We start from the raw sequence: 17,414 nt of genomic DNA, 5'->3' as shown, positions 1-17,414 counted from the left end.
GCTCAACAAGGCACAGTGACCAGCAAATCCTTCTACCTCTTCCCCTGCTCTTCCTGCCAGTGCTTCCGTGGATTTTTGATGACCGCATAGTGTGACATTAGGTTAAAAATACCATATTTTATCTAACTCCTTTTCTATTTTCAGAGAGTTATGTTGCTTGATTTTTTTGCTATGATTAAATAACGTTTAATATGTAGAAGAGTCATTTTTTCTTAAACTGTGTATATGTGTTTACCTATATGTGCGTTAAATAAAAAGGTCTAACAATTAGCAGCAATCACTCCTAAGGAATAGGAATTCGTGGGATGGGTGGGGAGGAAAAGGGGAAGTTTTACTTTCATCTTATTTACTTCTATCTGGCTTAAAATATTGTTTCAAATCACTAGTGTATGTTCTTAATTAAAAACTAATAGTAAAACACTGAAATGAAGGCTTTTGTATGAGAGCCCTTGGGCACATTTCTGATTATTTTCTTTGGATAAACTTCTAGAAGGATTAATAAGTTAAAAATAGGAGCATTTTAAAGTCTCTTATTAGATACTGTAAACTTGTTTTCCTAGAAAGATTTTACCAATTTATATACTTACACCAGAAGTATGTGAGTGCCATTTTGCTTTCTGGTTAACTGTGGGTATTAACATTCTTTTTGTCTTCGCCAATTTCACAGATGAAACATATTAAATTTTGTTTTAGTCTTCTTTTATTACTGAGTGAGGTTGAATATTTTTTACTGTTTCTGAGCCATTTTTAATTTCTTTTATTTTTTTAAGGGTTGCCTAGGCATGTATTTTCCCATATTTCTATTGGCATATTTGCCTTTTTTTCTTACTTGCCAGAATCCTTATATGTTATAAATACAAAAAATCTTTGTCATATATATTGCCAGTATTTTTACCTAACTATAAAAATACACTTATCTCCCTATATTTGCCTTTCAATTTTGTTTATCATAGTCTTTTGAAAAAAACAGTAGTTATAAATTAAAGTAGTTAAGTAGCTAAGTCTATCCTGGTAGCGTATTTCAGTTATTTTTATTTTGAAACTCATATGTACCAATTATGCAATTTAAAATGGGGGGAAAGATACTGAAGCTTAGAAGATTTAAATAATTTACTGAAAGATACATAGCTAGGAGGCAGTAAAGCTGGGATGGAGAATAGTAATTTTTAAAAAAATTTTCAAATTTAAATGAGGATGAAAAATTTGGGAACTCACACATTACCTGTGGGCCAAATGTTGAAGGTCATCACAGAGGGAACTGTGGAGAGGACCAGTGACCCATGGAGGCCGGAAGGGTGGGGCAGCCGGGCCAGAAGTCAGTGTAGAAATGACAAAGCGTCAAGAATGAGGAAGAAAAGGTAGAAATGAGGTGTGGCCATTGCCAATGGCACCAAAACATTTGAACAATATTGTCCATAGATGATAAATAGAATAATAAGGAAATACATCAGGGAGTGAGGGGAGGAGAGAAATAGGTAAGGCAGATTAAGGGGTACAAGCCTCCAGTTGCAAAATAAATGAGTTATGGGTATGAAATGCACAGTGTGGGGAATATAGTCAATACTTAATATCTTTGTATGGTGACAGATGGTAACTAGACTTATCTTGGTGATCACTTTGAAATGCACATAAATTTTAAATCACTGTGTTGTGTGATAGAAAATGACATAGTGTTGTAGTTTTTGAATTTTACTTCAAAAACAAACTCAGAAAAAAAGATCAGAATTGTGGTTACCATGGGCGAGTAGTATGGGAAGGGAGAACTGGTTGAAGGTGGTCAAAAAGTACAGACTTCCCCTTACAAGATAAATAAATACTAGGGATGTAACGTACAACATGATAAATAGAATTAACACTGCTGATGTTATACGTGAAGGTTGTTGAGTAAATCCTAAGAGTGCTCATCACAAGGAAAAAATGTTTTTTCTATTTCTTTAATTTTGTATCTATATAAGATGACGGATGTTCACTAAACTTATCGTGATGATCATTTCATGGTGTGAGTCAAATTATATGCTGTACACGTTAAACGTATACACTGCTGTATGTCAGTTATATCTCAATAAAACTGGAAGGAAAAGCAATAATAAAAGCAAATTAGTTTTTTCAAAAGAAAAGAAAATACATCAAATCTAAAATGCAATCACGAGAGACATTTTATTTGAAAATGAAAAACGTAGTAATCTTAACATAGAACTTTACCGGTCTGATTTATGTGATATACGACATTTTACTTTTTTTAGATTTCATTTGTTTCTTCTCAGCAGTGATTGCTGCTGGAACGTTGCATTTTTTTTTTTTTTTACAAATTCCTTTGTTGCTGAAAGATAAATATTTATATAACTTTCCTCCAGATGACTAAATAATTGACACAGTCCACCAATCCAGCAGAGATTTTAATACAGCAGAACTTCACCAGAAATACTTATTTTCTTGTTTCTGATTGTCACTGACAAACCATTGACTAGACATAGGACACTCTAATTCTAGAAATGTCATTTCCTGCCGTTGAGAGATCTGTTGCAGAAGTGCTATTAAAAGCCAGTGAAATCCTGGAGAATTTTCGATGACAGTGAGTAAAAAGCATTCCTTGAAAGCGAATTATCTTTACAGACTACTCTGTCTCTTAATATAATTTAGATGCCCATCCAAGAAAAAGAAGCTTCAAAGAAAGAAGTCATTCTTCTGGCGAAGATGAAACATCCCAACATTGTAACCTTCTTCAGTTCATTTCAAGGTTTGACTTTCTCATTTTCTTAAAGTATTTTAATAAAGTGTGGGCATGTAGACTTCTGTATAAGATAGTTCCTGAGAAGTATGTATAAATTAATTTTTGTAACTGGACTCATTTTCCCATTTACTTAAGTTGTCATTTGAGACATCATCTTTATTTCTTCTCTGGTGAGTTTTTGTAGGCAGCTTTCCTAAATTTTCTCAAGTTTGCCCACCTGCCTTTAATTCTCACTCCCTCAGATAGTTAACGATGGGTGTATTAGCTTTGCTGCAGTAAGAAATTTCAGTGACCTACAAGAATACCATCTGTGTCTCACTCACATTACATGTTGGCTACGGTTGGGCGGGGTCTTTACTTTTTTAATTTATTATTATTATTATTATTTTTGGCCGTGCCTCATGGCTTGTGGGATCCTGGCAGTGAAAGCGCCAGGTCCTAACCACTGCACTGCCAGGGAACACCCAGGAGGAGTCTTTAAGTCTGGGGTCCAGCCTGAAGGAGCAGAGCACATATGGAGCTGTTTTCCTGAGCCAGAGGAAAGAGCAGGACACAGAGCCCACCACACCCTCACTCTCAGATCCCTCCTAGGATGTGGCATGTTTCTTACTTTCCTTATGTGCTCACGTTCTGGGTGCAAAGCAGCCGTAACCAGCTCCGGGAACCGGGTGATGGTGGGGGAGGGTACACTGCCTCTGTGAGTCCTTGCATGTCCCGGGGCAACGGGGAGGGCTGTACAATTCTCCTACAGAGAGGCAGCCAAGCAAACGGCCAGAATAGAGGGGAAGAACTTTAAGGCCTCAATTCCCTTCTCTGTGTGCCTGAATACAACATTTCTGCTGCCTCTATCACTTGACTCCAAAGGTTAAAAAACAAAAAGCCCACTAAAAACACCATAAAAGGAGCGTTGGTCATTCATTCAGTTAAGTATTGATCGAGTGCTTACGCTGATGCATTTTTCTAGGCGCCAGGAATACAGCAGTGAACAAACACAACAGGCACAAATTCCTGTCCTCGTGGCTCTTACATTGTAGTGGGAAGAGACAGACAATAAACACATATACAGCATGTCAGGTGTTTAAAAGGCTGTGACAGGGCTGTCTGTGTCCCCAGTTCACCATGGGGCATCCCCATCCCAGCACCCAGCACTGGGGGTGCTTGAATTCACAGGTCAGAATTAGTTCATGGAGCAGGAATGTTGCCTAGATATCTTCAAGCACCATCAGGGGTGTAAAAATCAGTAAATAAATTTTAAAAGCTATCTTTTGAGCTTTTACACTGTGCAGGGCACTGTGTTTCTTGCAAATTAAAACCACTGCATTCAAGATAGCTCTCTGTGTTTCTTGCAAATTAAAACTGGGTACATTCCTTAAAAGAGCTCTCGGGACACCTCCAAGGTCTTTCTGGGAGCTGAGAGTACATGTGAGCCGGGAATTGAGTTGTACCGAACAACTTTTAAGGGGCAGCCGCTGAATAAGGTGCCTTGCATTCCTGTTCATTGATTTCTAACAGCGACGCCATTAGACAGTCTTCCTTTTCCTCATTCTGTGGGTTATGATTGTGACTCCCTGTGACTCGTAAGTCCTGCTCATCGTCAGGCCTTCTCTGAGATCCCAATTCAAGTTACAGCCCCCTGTACTGATCTCGCCAGCACTTCTGTACTGTGTGTGTATGTTCATATACGCCATTAGGAACTCTAATATTTGTCTCCCTTTAAGACAGTAAACATAACAAATTCTTTTGCTCACCACTTGCTCCTCAGCATGTAGCCCATAGTAGGTGCTCATACACGTTTGCTGAATGAGTGCCTAGACTGGGCCATTTAGGAGAGTGGAGTATGTCTTTTTTTTTAATTGATTAATTAATTTTTTGGGCCACACCCCACTGCATGCAGCAGCGGTCCCCAACCTTTTTGGCACCAGGGACCAGTTTCGTGGAAGACAATTTTTCCACGGACCGAGGGTGGGGTGGGTGGATGGTTTTGGGATGATTCAAGTGCATTCCATTTATTGTGCACTTTATCTCTATTATTATTACATTGTAATATGTAATGAAATAGTTAAACAACTCACCATAATGCTGACAGGAGGCGGAGCTCAGGCAGTACTGCGAGCGATGGGGAGTGGCTGTAAATACGGATGAAGCTTCGCTCACTCTTCCTCCACTCACCTTCTGCCACGTGACCCGGTTCCTAACAGGCCACGGACTGCTAGTGGTCCATGGCCCCGGGGTTGGGGACCCCTGGCATGCAGAATCTTAGTTCCCCAACCAGGGGTCGAACCCGTGCCCCCTGCAGTGGAAGCACAGAGTCTTAACCACCGGACCAACAGGGAAGTCCCTGGAGTATGTCTTTACACCGTGCAAAATGGATATTTGAGGATGGTTTACGCTGGATACCATTATCAAATTAGAGGTCATTTTTTACAGCAGAAATAACCTTCACTGACTTCGTTTATGTTGTAAGCTTAAACTTTCTTACGACAGCCTTTTCCTTTGCTTAACTAGAGCACGTCTGTGTTTGGGAAAACTGGAACTGTTGTGACGGCTTTGAGTTTGCCTGGCAGCTTGTTGGGACTTGAAACACTGAGCTTATCTGAAAGCCTCAGAGGTCCTTGCAACACCTGACTCTAGAGAGTTGGGGGAAAGCCTTCGTTTACCCTCAAACAGCTCACCTCGGAACAGAAGAACCCTGGCTCTCGTTCATTAGTTGTTTGTCTATAGAAAGTAGAAGTTTTCATAAGTTTGAAGCAACATGAGAAAAATAAGAGAATGTAGTAAGATTTTCCTAAGGCTAAATTAATTCCACTTAAATTCCTTCAGTAAATTTTTATCAAGTACCTATAATTTGCTAGGCATGGTCTAGGTAAAATAGGCCCAAATCCCTGCACTGCTGTTTTCTGTTGCTGTATAACCAGTGAACACGAATTTAATGGCTTAAACAGGCACCCACTTATCCTCTCCCAATTCCTCTAGATTGGAAGCCCGGGCTTCCAAACCCTGGATTCTCTGCACAGGGTTTCACATAGTTGAAATCAAGATGTCAGCTGTGTCTGCAACCTCATCTGAGGCCGAGTTCTCTTCCAGGCTTATTCCGGTTGTTGGCAGGTTTCATTTACTGCAACTGTAGGACTGAGGTGTCTGCTTTCTTGCTGGCTGTTAACTGGGGGTGATTCTCTGTTTCTAGAGACCAACCACCCTTCGCTGGCATGTGGCCCCTTCAATAGGCCCTCTCCAGCTGGAACCTCTCACTTCTGTTTCTGATTTCCAGACCCAGATTTTAAGTGGCTCTTGTGATTAGGTGTATAATCTCTTTCTATTAACTCAGAGTCAGCTGTTTAGTAACTTTAATTATATCAGCACATCCCCTTTGCTATGTAACATAATCATGGGAGTGATATCCCATATTTACAGGTTACACTCTCGCTCAAGGGGAGAGAGTTCACAGTGTGTGTGCGTTCGTGCCATCTGAGAATTCTGCCTGCTCTACAACTGTGGAGTTTACATTCCAGGGGTAAAATGTGGGGAGAGACAGACAATAAATGTAAACATAATTAATAAGTACAGTATATGCAGATTACAAGTTGATAAGTGCTGTGGGATAATAAAATAGGGGGAGGCAGGAGTGGAGGGAAGCATTGTAAATAGGGCGGTCAGGACAGGCCTTGCTGTGAAGGTGACATCTGAGCACAGATTGAGGAGTCCTGCTAACATCTGGAGAAGAGCTTTCCAGGCAAGGAGAACAGCCACTGCAAAGGGCTGACGTGTTAAAGGACTAGCCAGGAGGCTTTGGGGAAAGGCCATCTGCTGTTGGCCCTGAGCACCTCTGCATGTTTTGGCTGGATATGCCAAGAATGCCAAGCCCTGACTGAGAGCTGGCTTGTTCACTGCTCACTGTAAAAGCAGTCGATTCCTCAAGTGCAGTGTTCCTCTCCTGTAACGTAGCCACTGCGTGCGCAGTTGTCCATCTAGGCTCTGTAGATTTGGGAGACAAAGAACGAGTGCTAACATGAAGCTCTGACAGCTGCTTTTGCCAAGAGTAATAAAGTCCTTTGTCTCTGGCCCAGGAATCTCGTGTCTTCTGCCAGCATCCCCGACAATAGTCACAGGCTGGTAAGCAGGGCAGAATCTCACACCTGTGGCAGAAGCCACTGTGGGTGCAGTGCAGTGAGCAAGGGGGCACAGCAGAAGATATTTTTATTCTTTGTGCTGAGCCCGTGTTCCTCCTGGGTTCAGCACTAAAAGGCTTTTATTTTTGTGGAATGATGGTGATACTGGATGATACCTCGTTCCATCAAATCTAGAGGCCATTGGTTGTAAGATACATTATTATGTGCTGATGAAAAGGAAAGATACTGCCCATGAGACTGACACTATACTTTCATATCACACTTTTTATTTTATATGTATTAAAAGAGCTCTTTTAGACTTGTTTAAACAGAGTTTTGCTTTCTATTACTCTTGTACGTTCATTAAAAGGGAAATATGAGCAGATTAAATTGGTTAAGATAGTCTAAAAATGAATGAGGCTGGGGACACGTGGTTGCTTGAGGCAGAAGCCTGGTGTGTCTCCCTTTGCCTGGCAAAGCAATAAAGCTATTCTTTTCTACTTCACCCCCCCCCCCGAAAAACAAAACAAAACAAAACAAAAATTAATGAGGCCGTGACGACATCAAGACTGCTGGGCCCACAGTCACCAATTGGAAGATGCCAATGTCTGTAAGACATAATCCTGATTTTTTAAAAGGGCATTTTAGAATAAATTAATTATAATAATTGTTCTTTAAGTGTTGGAATTTGGCAAGACAAAGGTTGCAACCCTGAAGTTAGTGCCCTCTAATAGTTTTGAAAGGTCAGTGACCCATGAGCTTTATAGTTCCAGAAACTCCTGCCCTAGAGGGTGCCGTGCACTTCCTTTTTGGAGTATTCTTTTTTTCTCCTTTCTGCATTTTAAAATATTATACATGCTGAAGACTAAACACAAATCCCACCCCCAAACCTAAAGGGATCTCTCTCTGGGACTTCCCGGGGGGTCCAGTGGTTAAGGCTCTGTGCTTCCACTACATTGCAGGGGACGCGGGTTGGATCCCTGGTCGGGGAGCTAAGATCCTGCAAGCCGCGTGGCGTGGCTACCCCAACCTGAAAAATGTAATTAAAACTAAATATAAAAAAAATAAAGTGATCTCTCTCGCCTCTGCTCTGAGCACTTCTGAACTCTTACTGACCGTTTCACTTGTGTGGCATTTGTAATAAGCTGTGTTATAACGTTAGCGTATATTCTTTATTTCCCTCGGTGAGATTGGAAGTTCTGTGAGAACAAGGATTGTTTCTTATGCCTTTTCCCCTTCCTAAAGTGCTTAATTTTTTTAAACAGGTGGAAAATTTGAGAGCACAAATGACCTTTCCCAGCAGTTCTAACCCCATTAAATATGAAATTAACAATGGCTAGTGGGAAAAAAAGCAGATTTAGAGCCAAATGATGCTCATCGACCTGAATAGTTCCTTCAAGATGGTTCGGCCATGATTAATCCTGCATCAGTCAGTGAATTTCTTCCACTGAAAGCCCGTGTGAGGCTGAGTGAGTTAGATGCTGGTGGAAGGGAAGGAAAATGGAACCCTTTTCGCTTAGTTTCCTTCCTTTGATTTCCCCATGGTTTTGAAATTGCCATCCCTTCATTGCTGTGGCAGCCCTTTCAATGACTGAGCTAAGACAAGTATTAATTCTCCCAAAAATAATACATTCCTGAAAGCAACTGATCTCTAGGTAATCAGGGTAACCCTTCCTGCAATAATATACAATGGAGAAAAGACACTCTCTTCAATAAGTGGTACTTGGGAAAACTGGACAGCTACGTGTAAAAGAATGAAATTAGAACACTCCCTAACACCATACATAAAAATAAACTCAAAATGGATTAAAGACCTAATGTAAGGCCAGACACTATAAAACTCGTAGAGGAAAACATAGGCAGAACAGTCTATGACATAAATCACAGCAAGATCTTTTTTGATCCACTTCCTAGAGTAATGAAAATAAAAACAAAAATAAACAAATGGGACCTAATTAAACGTAAAAGCTTTTGCACAGCAAAGGAAACCCTAAACAAAATGAAAAGACAGTCCTCAGAATGGGAGATAGTATTTGCAAATGAAGCGACTGACAAGGGATTAATCTCCAAAATATACAAACAGCTCATGTAGCTCAATATCAAAAAAACAACCCAATCAAAAAATGGGCAGAAGATCTAAATAGACATTCCTCCAGAGAAGACATACAAATGGCCAAAAAGCACATGAAAATATGCTCAACATCACTAATTATTAGAGAAATGCAAATCAAAACTACAATGAGGTATCACCTCACACCAGTCAGAATGGCCATCATAAAAAATTTACAAGCTAAATGCTGGAGAGGGTGTGGAGAAAAGGGAACCCTCCTACACTGTTGGTGGGAATGTGTAAATCAGTGCAGCCACTGTGGAGAACAGTATGGAAGTTCCTTACTGGTACAGTTACCATATGATCTAGCAATCCCACTCCTGGGCATATATCCAGAGAAAACCATAATTTGAAAAGATACATGCACCCCAATGTTCATTGCAGCACTGTTTACAATAGCCAGGACATGGAAGCAACCTAAATATCCATTGACAAAGGAGTGGTTAAAGAAGATATGGTACATATATACAATGGAATATTACTCAGCCATAAAAAAGAATGAAATAATGCCATTTGCAGCAACATGGATAGACCTAGAGATTATCATACTAAGTGAAGTAAGTCAGACAGAGAAAGACAAATATCATATGATATCTCTCATATGTGGAATCTAAAATAATGGTATAAATTAACTTATTTACAAAACAGAAATAGAGTCACAGATGTAGAAAACAAACTTATGGTTACCGAGAGGGAAAGAGAGGGGAGAGACAAACTGGGAGATTGGGATTGACATATACACACTACTATATATAAAATAGATAACCAATAAGGACCTACTATATAGCACAGGGAACTGTACTCAGTACTCTGTAATGGCCTATATAGGAAAAGAATCTAAAAAAGAGTGGATATATGTATATGTATAACTGATTCACCTTGCTGTACACCTGAAACTAACACAACATTGTAAATGAACTATACTCCAGTAAAAAATTTTAAAAACCCAACAAAACAAACAAACAAAAAACAAAACCCTTCTTGGACTCTCCGGTCTTTCCTTCATGGCCTCTTGTTCTCTCTGCCTGTGTGTGTGCAGACTTCTGTTGTAACTCTTCTCACGTATATTGACTGATGCCCCGTCTAGACTGTCACCTCCTTATTCAGGAAGGATAGCTTATTTGCTTTTTATTCCTAGCACAGCGTTCCTTAGCATGTCTTCCATAAAAGTTTGTTGATGAGTGAACGGATCTGTCCCTTTAAGAGGGGAGGTGGACCAATGGAAGTGTTCTGTGAAAGAAGCACTCAGTTTGTGAATGAGAAGCAACCAAGGGCAGGTGCTGTCAGGTTACCGATAGCGCCTTTAAAGTTGGCTTAAGCCAACCTAAGTGTCCATCAGCAGATGAATGGATAAAGAAGATGCAGCATATATATACAATGGAATATTACTCAGCCATAAAAAGAAACGAAATTGAGTTATTTGTAGTGAGGTGGATGGACCTAGAGTCTGTCATACAGAGTGATGTCAGAAAGAGAAAAACAAATACCGTATGCTAACACATATATATGGAATCTAAAAAAAAAAAATGGTTCTGATGAACCTAGGGGCAGGATAGGAATAAAGATGCAGACAGAGAGAATGGACTTGAGGACACGGGGAGGGGGAAGGGTAAGCTGGGATGAAGTGAGAGAGTGGCATGGACATATATACACTACCAAACGTAAAATAGATAGCTAGTGGGAAGCAGCCGCATAGCACAGGGAGATCAGCTCGGTGCTTTGTGACCACCTAGAGGGGTGGGATAGGGAGGGTGGGAGGGAGATGCAAGAGGGAGGGGATATGGGGATATATGTATACGTATAGCTGATTCACTTTGTTATACAGCAGAAACTAACACACCATTGTAAAGCAATTATACTCCAATAAAGATGTTAAAAAAAATAATAAAGTTGGCTTAAGCTACTTGGAAGAAAGAGGTAGCAAATGATAGATATTTGGCAAGAGATTCTGACGTTGAATGAATACTTAATAATTACAGGGCAAAATACTAGAAAGATTAACACTTGCTGATAAGCCTGCTTTTGTGCGATCATTTTGTGTTCCTTAGATGTTTTTATGAAACCACTCTACAAACCTTTATTAAGCCCCTTCCATGTGCCAGGTACAGGGAATACAAAAGTACTAAGTATGGAGTCTGTCTTCAGGGAACCCGCAAACTAGTGGGAGAGACAAACAAGTTAGTAGAAGCCCTTATTCTAAAAAGAACCCATCTGGTAGTTGTTTGGTTAAAGAAAAAAGCTGATTAAGCAGGAAGTCATACAAACTTATTTTAATCTATAAATACAAAATCATTTGCCAAACTTCTGACGTAAGACCAAGGCCTTGTCTTTGATTGTGAGTCCACTGATTGGAGTTCGGAATCTTCTTTCGTACATAGGGCTCCCCCTACCCCCAATTTATAATTTCCAATTTCTTTTCTTTAGACTGGAGTAAGAATTTACAGGTACTCTCTGTGCCCAGTCTTATGAAAGCTTCCCCGTTATTTTCCACTGCTTCCACCCAACATTTAGGTCAGTGACTTTTTTTTTTTTTTTTAGCTACTCACTTTTACTGAGTCATCCACAGGATTCAATGTAGTTTTTGTAGAAATAATCACATCTTCCTTTTCCCATTCATCTTTCATCAGTTGATGTAATAATTACAATAGCAAGTATAATTGGCATAAACAAATTAGGGAATGAACACAATGATCTTGGTAAGAATCAGTGGGAGCAGAGGTACCTGGGCATAGATGAGTCCAGAAGCCACCAGGGTAACCTTGAGCGGACAGTGGTCATGAAGAGTGCCCTTCAATCTAGTGAGTAGGTCAGGCAGAGGTCAGTTAGAAGCGTGTCTACTGTACTCAACAACATGGTTGAATAAGCCCCATATAAATAAAAGTTTATGCCCAAATTCAAGGGTGTATTAATTCTTCCTGAGGTGCTGAAAAAGATTCACAGCTGCTTTTTTATAGCAGATTTCCAATCTCCTGCAGGAATGTATTAAAAATAATTGCTCTCATTTATTGAACTCTCATTATGTGCAGGTATTGTTCTAAGTATGTGACATGGATTAAAAACCATTGAAAAGATTAAATGAGGAAGGATAAAACAATCCCAAGAGGAGTTTCTATATTATTATCTCCATCTTACAGATGAAATAACGAGGCACAGAGAAATTAAAATAACTTGCCCAGAGTCACAGAGCTGAGAAATTTAAGTGGTGAAGTGGGATTAGAGCCCAGTCCATCTCGATTCTACAGCCAGAGTTTTAAACTATTATGCACTGCATTTTTCTGCTATATTCTCCACCTTCTAGAACTTAAAGGCAAATAATTAGTAAATATTTGAAACCCATCCAGCACTGAATGATGCCTTTTCTTATAGAGAACAACAGGCTGTTTATTGTGATGGAGTACTGTGATGGAGGGGATCTCATGAAAAGGATCAAAAAACAACGGGGAGTGTTACTTAGTGAAGATCAGGTAAAAAACTCTTCTAATTTGCCTTTTAATTTATATTGGGGGATTAAATTGATAATGTCATAAGCAATAGACTGTTTATATGAAGCATGCTTTGTGGAAGAGAAATACAAACTATAAAATAATGGATCAGTATTCTTGATAGGTCTAGCCTAGGACATGTTTGCAATTGAACTTAAATTGAATCTTGTTTTGAGAGTGAACTTTGCTTCAGAAAGAACCGTGTCTGATTTTTGGACAATCTCATGTAGGATGCCTCTGAGATGGACCTTCATGGCGGAAAAAAAAAAGTGAATGTGGATGTTCCTCAGCCATTTAAAATGTGATGTATTTATAGCTTCACTTTTCTTCCTTTTATCGTTGGGTACTCTTTTAAAATAGCTATCCCACTTTGCTAGGGAGGATAGAAGCTCTTCTTAGCAATGGCTATGTAGCTTCATTCGCTATTAAGAGAGAGGAGAGAAAAGGTGAAGAATAATGGCCTCAGGTCTCATTCTCTCTTTGCACAAACACATTTTTCTTCTATTCTCTGACCTCCCTTTGATACTCTCTTGGGAGTTGTACTCGTGAAGGAGACAGGTGTGTGGGGTGGGGACTGAAGAATTGGACTCAGGGCCTGTGTGATTGATGGGAAAGGCCACGGCCTCAGGCAGGGCACAGGAATGGCCTGCCATCTTTATTTAGGGCATTTGTTTCGTAGTTCTCTTTTAGCATTTAAGAGCATCAGACCCAAATAATTTCCTCCTAGAGTTAAATTGAATGTGGTGGGTTTCCCCAGTGGCGCAGTGCTTAAGAATCCACCTGCCAGTGCAGGGGACACGGGTTCGAGCCCTGGTCCGGGAAGACCCCACATGCCGCGGAACAACTAAGCCCGTGCGCCACAACTACTGAGCCTGCGCTCTAGAGCTCGCGAGCCCCGACTACTGAGCCCGCGTGCCACAACTACTGAAGCCTGTGCACCTAGAGCCCATGCTCCACAACAAGAGAAGCCAATGAAAGAGAAGCCCACGCATCACAACGAAGAGTAGCCCCCGCTCACCAAAACTAGAAAAAGCCCGTATGCAGCAACAAAGACCCAACGCAGTCAAAAAAAAAAAAAAAAAAAAAAAATTGAATGTTGTGAATGTATGAATGATTAAAGAATCAGTATCTCTAACCTCTGTAAATTTAATCAAGCATTCTCCCTATGCTCATTTACATTATATATTAAATTCTGTATTTGTAGAAACCCTCCTTTCTTCCTATCTAGGTATTTTTTTGCCGCATTTAATAAAAATACTTTTCTCTACACAATTTCAAACTACATTTCCCATTTGGGGGAAAGAACTAAAATTACAACTGAATCTTAGTATCTGGAATGTAGCTTTTTTTCTATTGTTTTCCTCTCTGTGTATAATTTGGTGGACAAAGAATCATTGAAATTTTAGAGTCATTTAAATAAATCTCTATAGGTATAGACATAGTTTAATAAAGAGGCTCATGGCCAGCTAAGAAAATCATATCTAAGAAATAAAATTAAACTTTAAAAAGTTTAAAAGTAAAATATTTCTTAGTTTTATATTATATACTTGTATGTTGATATTTCATTAAAAATTTTAATAACCTCACAGATTCTCCACTTCTTCCTCTTTCTCTCTTTGCCCTTGACACCTTCCTTCCACTGAAAAGGAAAAAGCAGTGGCACTAGGGTTATCAGGAAACAGAGCTGCTTGTCTACTCTCCTGATGCAGTTAGCAACCCAATGTTAAGAAAAAAGAAGATCATGACTTGCCTCCCTCTCTTTCTTGGTTCTGTTTATCTTTCTCTGAGTGCGGTGTTCCTTTTCATACCAACACATTTGGATTGCCTTTTCACACCTCCATGTTTCTAACTGTAAAAAGAAAATAGTACGATAAGATGGTATACCTATTAGCTTCATTCATATAACCACACACACAAGTATATTATTCCTCTCTTCTTGTATGTTATCATGAAGACATTTCAGTGATCACCAGACTCCTCACCAGTTTTGTTTCATGTTCCCTCTACAGATTCTGAGTTGGTTTGTACAGATTTCTCTAGGACTGAAACATATTCATGACAGGAAGATCTTACACAGGGACATAAAAACACAGGTAACAGCTCAGAGACAAAATCAAGACAGATCTTTTGTTTTCTTGAAACATCTCCAGCAACATAGCATTTTCTCCACTTACAGAACATTTTCCTTAGCAAGAATGGAATGGTTGCAAAGCTTGGGGACTTTGGTATTGCAAGAGTCCTGAACAAGTAAGTACTTTTTAAAAACACTTTCTTTCTGATCGTAACAGCCAAAATATGTATTTTTAGTTATCATGAATTAAGATATTAAGAGCTTGGTTTCCCAGTAATTTTTGATAACTGTTTATATAAGTGTATTAAATCATTCAGATGCTACTTTGTCTGAGATTAAAATTTGCAGGTAGATAGGAGAAGGATGGTGGCGATGTACAGTGTGATATAAGCTGATCAAATGAGATGTGACTGAAATGCGTATAAAGCTAGTGAGCGTTTCGTGAAACAGGCAAATTCACACGTGCTGGGGGGAAGGTATTGATGCAGCTGTTTTGGAAGACAGCTTGGTGGTCATAAATATCAAGAGATTTTTAAATGTTCCATTTCTGAGAATTTATTCGAAGGGGATAATTTGAAATCTGGAATAACTTAGATGCCTAATAATTGGGAAATGGTCACATTTCATAAAACTTAGCACAGCATGTACCTGAATATTATAAAGCCACTAACATTTATGATTTGGAAGACTTCTTGATAACGTGAGGACAAACTTTGTTATATTAAGTAATAAAAAAGAAAAAAGGGAATTCTGAATTTTAAATATGCTATGATCACAGCTATGTGGAAAATATGCATGGAAAAAAGACAAGAAGGAAATATGTCAGAATTTTAACCTAGTTGTTTGGGGGTTTTAAGAGTCTGGGTAAATTTTTTCTTCTTTATTTACTTTTATGTTTTCCAAATTTTAAATCATGAGATTGCATTACTTTAGTCACTGGAAAGAGGGAAGTTTTACATGTGAGGGTTTCGCAATGTAACAATGGTACCTCTTCGTGCAATCTTTAAGCCATAAAATTTTTTCTAATGTGTAGATTTTGGGGAGGTGAATTATAAGCTTAAAAATCAATGAATTTTATTACTATATTATTAATATACAGTGTTTTGCTTTATTTTAGTATGTGATACATCAAATTTTGTGTCCACTTTTATACTTTTTTCTTGCATGTATGTATATGTCTTAAGCCCTTTCTTCAGTAATACACTGTGTTATTTTATTATTTAATATAATTTTGCTAGTACCATGGAACTTGCTAGAACTTGTGTTGGAACGCCTTACTACTTGTCCCCAGAGATCTGTCAGAATAAACCCTACAACAATAAAACGTGAGTTGCTGACGTTTGGTTCGAAAGTCGCAGTAAAATCTGGTGCATTCTTTCTTATGGTGCTTTTGTAATTTCATTTTCTCCACCTGTGAAGTGAGGCTCCCAGTGACTGTCTCTGACCACTTCAGTGTTCTCTGAAGGTTTTGAACTTATTTAGAAAAGACACATTTCTTTTGAAGATGCCAGTGATAGAAAGAATAACATTGAAAATCGCAGTCACTGTGATGTCCATCTGTGTATTTGATTCTCATGCTTTCTAAGCCCTGTTTAGCCTGTTGCAGGAAAGTGCTGTAAATGGGTCAGAAGACGGTGAGGCTGGTGACTGAGTACTGGTTTAGCAGCCAGGAATCCTAATATTGACTCAGTCGGCAATTGCACCAAGTCAGTCCATCTCTGTGGGCCTCAGTTCCCCTACCTGCAACAAAGAGAGCTGGTAATAGTTAAGGCATAGGTAGACAGGTAATTGTTAAGGCATCTTCCAGCTTTAAAATTCAGCTGGCTTTTATGTATGTGGTACCAGAGCGTACTGTCAGGAATAATAATATTAATAGACACAGTGATAAAAGATGAAGATGAGGTAGTTTTTACTTCCATGGAAGGAGAAGGAAAAATTTTCACTTTTCAAAGCTGTCTGCCAGCTGAACCAGTTGGCCTTGCAGGAAGACTGAGTTTCTTTGTGGAGTTAATGTCTGTTTGTTTAGGAAAATACCCAAGGGATATTTGGCTGTTTTACTTTGAAAGAGAGGGCAAAGCCCTAAAAAAGAGTGGTAAACATTTCTCCACATAGTGAAAGAGCAGGCATTTCTTGGAGACAGCCTCTGACTTAGAGAAGGGGTTTGGCCTCAAGCTGAGCAGGAATGCAGCTTGTGTAGCCGGGGTAGAAGGGCAGGCTGTCCAGAGCAGAGCACAGTGCTACATAGAGAGACCCCTAGCTCCGCAGCATTGCTTTGTTTCCTTGCACTGCATTTTTAAGGATTTGAGTCAACATTTAAATATGCTGGCCTGATGCTTTCAATAATTGGAAGATCCTAGCAGTAATTGTTATGAAACCAGATTCATTTGCCTGATGAACAGACAGGCCAAATGCTGAGGCACCGAGGTTTGCAGCAGAGAAAGGGTTTATTCACAAGGCAGCCAAATGAGGAGACTGGAGTACAAGTCTTAGATCTGCCTCCCTGAAGGTGAGGGGCTTGAGATATTTACGTGTGGTCTTTGGCGTGGTCTTAGGCCTGGGGAAGGAGGATTGGAGGTAGGGAAGAGGTGAGGTAACTGGTGTTCTGGATACACATATCTGAGTTACCTCCTTCATAGGATGCATGTTCAAAAATGGAGGTGTTTAGCATGATCAGAGGGTGGTGTTTTGGGCCCTCTGAGGTCAAAAGGTCATTCATTGGACACCTGCACAGGGCTAGTTTTAGCACATTTTTTTCAAGTTCATTGAGTACCAGATACTCTGGTCATCACTTAGTCTAACTTTGGTTTTGTCAATAGCCTTGAATAGAATATTCCTTTCTAAATCAACCAGATGTCACCCTTTGAATCAAACAAATCCATGTTTGAGTTCTGCCTTCCTCCTCCAAATTGCTCAA

General features: G+C 39.5%; 1 protein-coding gene across 1 annotated transcript in view; it reads left to right on the top strand.

The window, feature by feature from the left end:
* The window catches only part of NEK5 (NIMA related kinase 5), a gene marked incomplete at both ends in the record, with an annotated part of 60,726 nt that overhangs the window by 5,229 nt on the left and 38,083 nt on the right, over positions 1 to 17,414 (top strand). Inside the window, 5 exon segments of the mRNA XM_082675982.1 lie at positions 2,641 to 2,737; positions 12,314 to 12,411; positions 14,439 to 14,522; positions 14,606 to 14,676; positions 15,739 to 15,825. Coding sequence (XP_082532108.1) covers positions 2,641 to 2,737; positions 12,314 to 12,411; positions 14,439 to 14,522; positions 14,606 to 14,676; positions 15,739 to 15,825 — 437 coding nt within the window.

The sequence above is a fragment of the Grampus griseus genome, assembly GCF_964374135.1.
Source record: "Grampus griseus genome assembly, chromosome: 18".
NCBI lineage: Eukaryota > Metazoa > Chordata > Mammalia > Artiodactyla > Delphinidae > Grampus > Grampus griseus.
The sequence above is the reverse complement of the archived record's forward strand: the minus strand, read 5'-3'. Positions and strand labels throughout refer to the sequence as shown.